The following is a 7,073-nucleotide window of genomic DNA, read 5'->3' as shown; positions in this document are numbered from 1 at the left end:
ACATTAGGGGGGCAGGAGAGTGGAAGCTACTTCCAGCAACAGCTCTCGGTTAATAACCAGTTTCTGCAAGTAGCAGCAGCAGCAGCAGCAGCGTGGGGTCACGGTTAGGCATTTGGGCTTGGGCATCCAACAGACTTGGCCCCAACTTTCAGTGAATTATTTCATTTATCAGCGTCTCGGTTTCTTCAGGCCTAAAATGAGGACAAAAATACCTACCTTTCACGGAGGTGGATGTGGAGACTAACAAGGCGATAAATGTTAAAGGTATTCGAGAAAGAGAAGCCCGTGATAATGAATGATACGATTTTTAAGCCCACAGCCAGGTTATTCCCAGAAGTTGGCCCTCCGCACCCGACCCCCGCAGCCCGCAGCCCGCCTCGGGCAAAGGGCCGCCCGGGCCCCTGCGGCGCAGCCGCGCTGAAGACTCCTTGAGTAGCTCGCAGCCCTGGAGGAGCCGGGGGCTCGCGCAGGCGTCCGAGCGGGGCAGCGCGCTCCGCGAGGGCAGCGCGCTCCGCGAGAGCAGCGCGCAAGCGCCGCGGCCCCGGGCGAACGGACTGACGGTGTAGTGCAGGTCCACCATGGCTGAGGCGTCACGGTGGCACCGAGGGGGTGAGGGATGCTCTTAAGGAATGGGAGGGACAGGGGCGATTTGGCAGTTCCAGACACCCTGAAAGGAACTCTGCGGCCCCAAATTCAATTCATGTGAGAGATGTGACTGCCGACACCTTTTTTCTTTTTTTTTTTTTTTTTTTTTTGAGACGGAGTCTCACTCTGTCGCCCAGGCTGGAGTGCAGTGGCGCGATCTCGGCTCACTGCAAGCTCCGCCTCCCGGGTTCACGCCATTCTCCTGCCTCAGCCTCCCGAGTAGCTGGGACTACAGGCGTCCACCACCACGCCCGGCTAATTTTGTAGTGGGGGGGATTTGTTGTTGTTGTTTGTTTTTTGGGGTTTTTTTTTTTTTTTTTTTTAGGAGAGACGGGGTTTCACCGTGTTAGCCAGGATGGTCTCGATCTCCTGACCTCGTGATTCGCCCGCCTCGGCCTCCCAAAGTGCTGGGATTACAGGCGTGAACCACCGCGCCCGACTTGCCGACACCTTTAGCCCTCACAGCCTCCCCTGGAGAAGCGGAGAGGGACAGATGGTCCCATTGCACAGACGGGAAAACTGAAGCCCTGAGCGTCGTGGCGCTCGCCTCTTGCCGAAGGCTGGAGCTGGGCGTTGTCACCTGCTGTCGAGTGACGGTCGGTCACTAGGCTGGTCTCTAAAGTCCTTTGTTGATCTCGGGAGTCGTGACCTTGACAGAATTCAAGCCAGGGTGCTTTCTCCCTCTCCAGCAGAAACCAGCCTTCCCAAGAAGCGGTGTTGAGGGGTGGAGAAAACGGTTAGGACAGATGAGAGGTTTAGCTTGTTTTGTATTTTGCTTTTTCATCTTAGGACTGTTGAGAAGACATCATGATATAAAAAATGTTAGTGGCCGGGCGCAGTGGCTCACGCCTGTAATCCCGATACTTTGGGAGGCCGAGGCGGGCGGATCACGAGGTCAAGAGATCGAGACCATCCTGGCCAACATGGTGAAACCCCATATCTAATAAAAATACGAAAATTAGCCGGGCGTGGTGGCCGGCGCCTGCAGTTCCAGCTACTCGGGAGGCTGAGGCAGGAGAATCGCTTGAACCCGGGAGACGGAGGTTGCAGTGAGCCGAGATGGCGCCACTGAACTCCAGCCTGGCAGCAGAGCTAGACTCCGTCTCAAAACAAAAAAAAAAATTGTTGTTAATAGTATATAGTAAAAAAATTCTCCCCGCCTCGTAAAGCTGAGCATTGAAAAATAGCCATAAGCTATTGGAGCTTTCCTCCCCGCAGTGTAAGGACTAAAAGTGGTTGTGGTTTTTCCATTGTTGTCACTTAATAAACATAAATTACATAATAATGTAAAGAAAAATTTTGTCTTATATCTCACAGGGGCTTCGAAACATAAGCTGCATTACAGAAAGGAAGTAGAAATTACCACCACACTTCAGGAATTGTTACTCTACTTTATTTTTTTAATAAACCTATGTATATGTAAGTACACAGATATAAAGGTGTTGTTTGTTTGAACTAAGAAGTTAAAATGTGGAGATGAAAAATAAAACATAGACTTCGAAACCATAGGCTGTCAGGCTACTAAAACTCAAAATACAGTGACACCGTTTAAACATAATCTTAGATTGATTTAGATTCATTTCATTTAGAAATTGACTATTTCCAGTTCTTAAAAGGCAAAATTTTACATCACAAATGTAAGAAGCTTCCATAGTCAATATTGATTGAATTTTAATGATTCCTTTCATTTGGCAGTTCTGTCTTGAACATAATTCATCCCTTCGGTTGGCAACTGCGATTTGATTTTGTTTAGAGTCATATAGACACATCAGCTGAGTTTCATAAAATCAAAGTACAAATGAGGCCAAAGTTCATCTTGGTGTCTGCCATTAGCATGGTTCTTTTCACCCACCTATTGCAGTTAAAAAAAATACGTTTGTGCTGAGTCAATGCAAATAAGGAGGACTGGGAAAGCATCTCAACCTGCATTCCTCCTGCCTGTGGGTCAATAGCATTGGCTTAATATGCAAAGAGGAGTATTAAAGAGCATTTGTCTTTATGGCACCCAACATACAGTAGATGAAAGCTCACTGGCAGCATTTATCTCATGTTGGTACGTGCTACACACTGGCAATTGTATAGCAATTAAATAATTAATTGGTGTTGTAGAGGTGAGTTTGAGTCTGCTCTTGATTGAAAAGACAACTATAAAATTAGCCAGGTGTGGTGGCACACCCCTGTAGTCCTAGCTACTGGGAAGGCTGAGGTGGAAGATTCCTTGAGCACAGGAGGTCAAGGCTGCAGTGAACTGTGATTGCAACGACTGCACTTCAACCTGCGTGACAGGCTGAGACCCTGTCCCAAGAAAAAAAAAAAAAAGATAACTGTAGGCAACTTTATAAATTAAGGTATCTTAGACGGCTTTATAAAAGCTTAGTTATGAAAACTACATGCTTACTACAGAATATTTGGAAAATATAAAAATATAAGTAAAAAGATCATTTATAATCTCATTATTCAGAGATTTTAAAGAACACTTTTTTAATATAATAAAGCAACCTGAATCTCCATTTATAATGTGATTTTTTTTCTTTTCTTTTTTTTTTTTTTTTTTTTGAGACAGTCTTGCTCTGTCACCCAGGCTGGAGTACAGTGGCTCACTGCAACCTCCACCTCCTGGGTTCAAGCGATTCTCCTGCCTCAGCCTCCAGAGTAGCTGGGATTACAGGCCTGCACCACCACACCCGGCTAATTTTGTACTTTTTTAGTAAAAATGGGGGTTTCACCATGTTGGTCTGCTGGTCTCCAACTCCTGATCTCAGGTGATCCACCCACCTCAGCCTCCCAAAGTGCTGGGATTACAGGTGTGACACCATGCCCCGCCACTAGTTAATATTTTTAAAAACTCATCGTGTGCCAAAACACAGTTTAAAATGTTCTATGTGCATCATCTCACTTCTCACAACAAAACTAGGAGGTAAGAGATACTATCCCTGTGATGGGACTCACACCCTTATCTGTCTGAATTCAAAGTCCGTATAATCTTAATCACTCACAGTACTATACTGCCTTAGTCTCATGTAGAGAAAAAGTCAACTTGCAGAATAGTGTGTATAATGTGTCTTCATTTTTGTAAAGATAAAATTATTTTCTTTATAAGTGTGTATGCATAAAGAAATATCTGAAGAATATTTGCCAAACTAATTCTAGAAACTACATCCTACTTTTTATATTTTTAGTTTAGATTTTTTTAATTATTACTTTTATAATTAGATAAAATAAAGTTTAATTTTCAAAATTAGGAACAAAATATAACATGTTTAATCCTGATAAGCTGAGTTTTTAAATGTAAATTATTAAACAAAAAATTCTTCTCCTTAGTGACTTTTGGGATGGTAAACCCACATATGTATTACTTAAACAAGGTTATGTCATCTCTATTTTTGGACACTTCTGTGCCTGGTGAAGAAAGAACCAACTTTAAGTCTATTCGCAGCATAACTGATTTTTGGAAGGTAAAGTATCTTGTGACTGTGGATGAAGTAGATTTAGGTAGTCCATGAACCCTTGGCATACATAGTGGGCACTCAGTGAATATCTCTTGAAGGAACAAATAAAAATAAATGTCATTTCTTTAAACTATTAGAAACAACCAGCCAGTAAGTATTTATTGAGAGCCCGTGTTCTCAGTTTGATACTATTCTTGTAATTTTTTAAAAATTGATTTTTTTTGGCCGGGCACGGTGGCTCACGCCTGTAATCCCAGCATTTTGGCCAAGGTGGGTGGATCACCTGAGGTCAGGAGTTCGAGACCAGCCTGACCAACATAGTGAAACCTCGTATCTACTAAAAAATACAAACATTAGCCAGGCATGGTGACAGCCACCTGTAATCCTGGGAGTTGGAGGTTGTAGTGAGCCAAGATCATGCCATTGCGCTCCAGCCTGGGCAACAGAGCAAGGCTCCATCTCAAAAAAAAAAAAAAATTGATTTTTTTTTTTTTTTTTTTTTTTTTTTTTTTTTTTTGAGACGGAGTCTTGCTCTGTCGCCCAGGCTGGAGTGCAGTGGCCGGATCTCAGCTCACTGCAAGCTCCGCCTCCCGGGTTCACGCCATTCTCCTGCCTCAGCCTCCGGAGTAGCTGGGACTACAGGCGCCCACCACCTCGCCCGGCTAGTTTGTATTTTTTTAGTAGAGACGGGGTTTCACCGTATTAGCCAGGATGGTCTCGATCTCCCGACCTCGTGATCCGCCCGTCTCGGCCTCCCAAAGTGCTGGGATTACAGGCTTGAGCCACCGCGCCCGGCAAAAATTGATTTTTTTAAACGTTCTCATTTCATTTGTTAAATAGAAGACTTGCATCTTATGTGAGGGTTAGGATCTAGTCTATAATTGTGTATAGTGAAATTTACTTTGAAAAAGTTCTTTAATTGCCCAGAAAGTGTAATATATGTGGTTTTGGCATACAAGCCTTTACTGTGTATATGTGTTATGGTAAGGTACAGTATATAATAAAACGTACATATAAGAATATAATTTCATGGTGTTTTTACTTATGTAAGGGAATCATTCCTTCAGCAGTGGAATAGACTTGCTTTTTCCATTACATTTAACATAGCAACATGCTCACATTATGAGGAAAGAACAGTTAAGGGGACAGCAGTTTCAGCTCTCCCAGGTCACAAAACCTGGCATATGCACATGGGGGCATATAAGGACAAGGCAGAGAAGGCTTCCAGTGGTAATGACAATTTAGTTGCATTTTGAAGCATGAATCAGGGATGGGTATTTTAGGAAGAAGGAACAATATGTTCTGTAAGTAATTCTACATGTGGAGCTATGTTTGGTATTGTGAGCATATGGAAGATGAGGTAGAAAAGGCCAAAGTATGAATTGGACAGAGGTCATATCATGAATGCTGTGCAGGAATTTGAAACTTACCAAGGAGACAGGGTCATTTCCTGAAAGAGGGCAAGTGTGAGATGAGGGCTAAATGATCCTAGATGGTTGGTTTAGGCTAGGTGAAATAGGAAACAATAATAAAAGAAGTGGAGGTCACCCTGCCACTTTGTTACTGTGTTTTCTGAAGCATGTATGTGGACAATGACAGAGAAGACAAAGGGAGGAAGTAAATGAACCCTGGGCTTGGGATCTCTTAGAACGATCAGCAAAAGGCAAAGCCAGGAGTAGCAGGCACCATGGCCAGAGCTGGGGAGGAGGGTTAGGAGGAGGGGTACAGACAACTTTGGAGTGAAGTCATGATGTGTGGCTATGACCAGCTCTGATACTCATGTATTGGAAGAAAATTTTAATTTACTCGTATAAGGAGAGAAGAAGGGCTACGGGATTCAATGAGTTAATGCTTATAAAGTGCTTAGAGCAGTGCCTAGTACACAGTACATGCTTAATGAGTGTTAACCATCCGCGGTAGCTTCATTAGCATTACCATTACCATTAATGGTAGCTTGATCAATAGTTTGATTTTCATACTCAAAATCTCTTATGCATAATGTTATGAATGTAGATTCTATAGACATGAAAATATTTTTCCCATGACATTTGTTTTTCTATATGAAGTTTATGGAAGGACCCCTTTTGGAAGGTCTGTACTGGGATTCATGGTACAATAACCAGCAGCTGTATAATTTAAAGAACAGCAGTCGCATCTACTATGAGAATATTCTTCTAGGAGTCCCCAGAGTTCGTCAACTAAAAGTCCGTAACAACACATGCAAAGTCTATTCATCTTTTCAGTCTTTGATGAGTGAATGTTATGGCAAATATACTTCTGCAAATGAAGACCTCTCTAATTTTGGCCTTCAAATTAATACTGAGTAAGTAGCATAAAATTATACTTTTTCTAGCATTTACCATTGTATCTTTTAGATGTGTGTCTTCCAAGTAACACCAGCTGGGTCCTGGAAGGGTAAGGAGACTGTTTCAACAGTAGTAAAAAAGGAAGATTTGGAGATAGCAGTGTTTAGAAAAGGAAGGGTGAACCTATTATTTTTTGTTTACTTTAGGATGCAAAGTGTTTCTTTTTTCTGACTTTGGTATATGAAGTGCTTAGTCATATTGGACACAGGGCAAAGCATCAATTTTTGCTTCTAAAATGTTCAATTAATCTGCTTTTTTGGCTGTGGCTAGATGCCGACAACACATCCCCAAGACGATCTGGGATCCTTAGTGGGTGTCTTAGTTGTGCTCTGTCACTTTCCTCCTCTCTTACTCTGGCTTCCTTCAGTGATTTTTTTCTGTTGCTGCTCCTACTAAAATGGGGCAGTTATGCTCTACAGGGACTGCATCTGATGATGCTTACCAAAGATGCTATGGCCATTGTGTTTCAAAGTGACTGAGGCTAGTGCTGGTGTAGACTCATGTGTACACTTTGTATTGAAAATGTGAGGCCAGACATGGTGGCTCACACCTGTAATCACAGCACTTTGGGAAGCCGAGGAAGGAGGATTGCTTGAGGGCAGGAGTTCAAGAC

General features: G+C 43.0%; 1 protein-coding gene and 1 long non-coding RNA gene across 4 annotated transcripts in view; one reads left to right on the top strand and one right to left on the bottom strand.

Moving 5' to 3' along the window:
• Positions 1-537, bottom strand: part of LOC126957562 (uncharacterized) — a 60,275-nt gene extending 59,738 nt beyond the window's left edge. For both annotated transcript variants that reach the window (XR_007726821.1, XR_007726822.1), the window contains exon 1: positions 217-537. This is a non-coding gene — a long non-coding RNA (uncharacterized LOC126957562). The remainder of the gene's footprint in view (positions 1-216) is intronic.
• PKD2L2 (polycystin 2 like 2, transient receptor potential cation channel) overlaps positions 511-7,073 on the top strand; it is a 47,848-nt gene continuing 41,285 nt past the window's right edge. The window contains exons 1-4 of one of the 2 annotated variants that reach the window (XM_050795609.1): positions 511-609; positions 1,963-2,064; positions 3,967-4,100; positions 6,161-6,417. In XM_050795609.1, the coding sequence (XP_050651566.1) occupies positions 579-609; positions 1,963-2,064; positions 3,967-4,100; positions 6,161-6,417 (524 nt within the window). In that variant the 5' untranslated portion in view covers positions 511-578. The other variant, XM_050795610.1, reaches the window with a different exon arrangement.

The sequence above is a fragment of the Macaca thibetana genome, chromosome 6, assembly GCF_024542745.1.
Source record: "Macaca thibetana thibetana isolate TM-01 chromosome 6, ASM2454274v1, whole genome shotgun sequence".
In the NCBI taxonomy this organism is placed as follows: domain Eukaryota; kingdom Metazoa; phylum Chordata; class Mammalia; order Primates; family Cercopithecidae; genus Macaca; species Macaca thibetana.
This window is presented reverse-complemented; position numbering and strand designations above follow the sequence as displayed.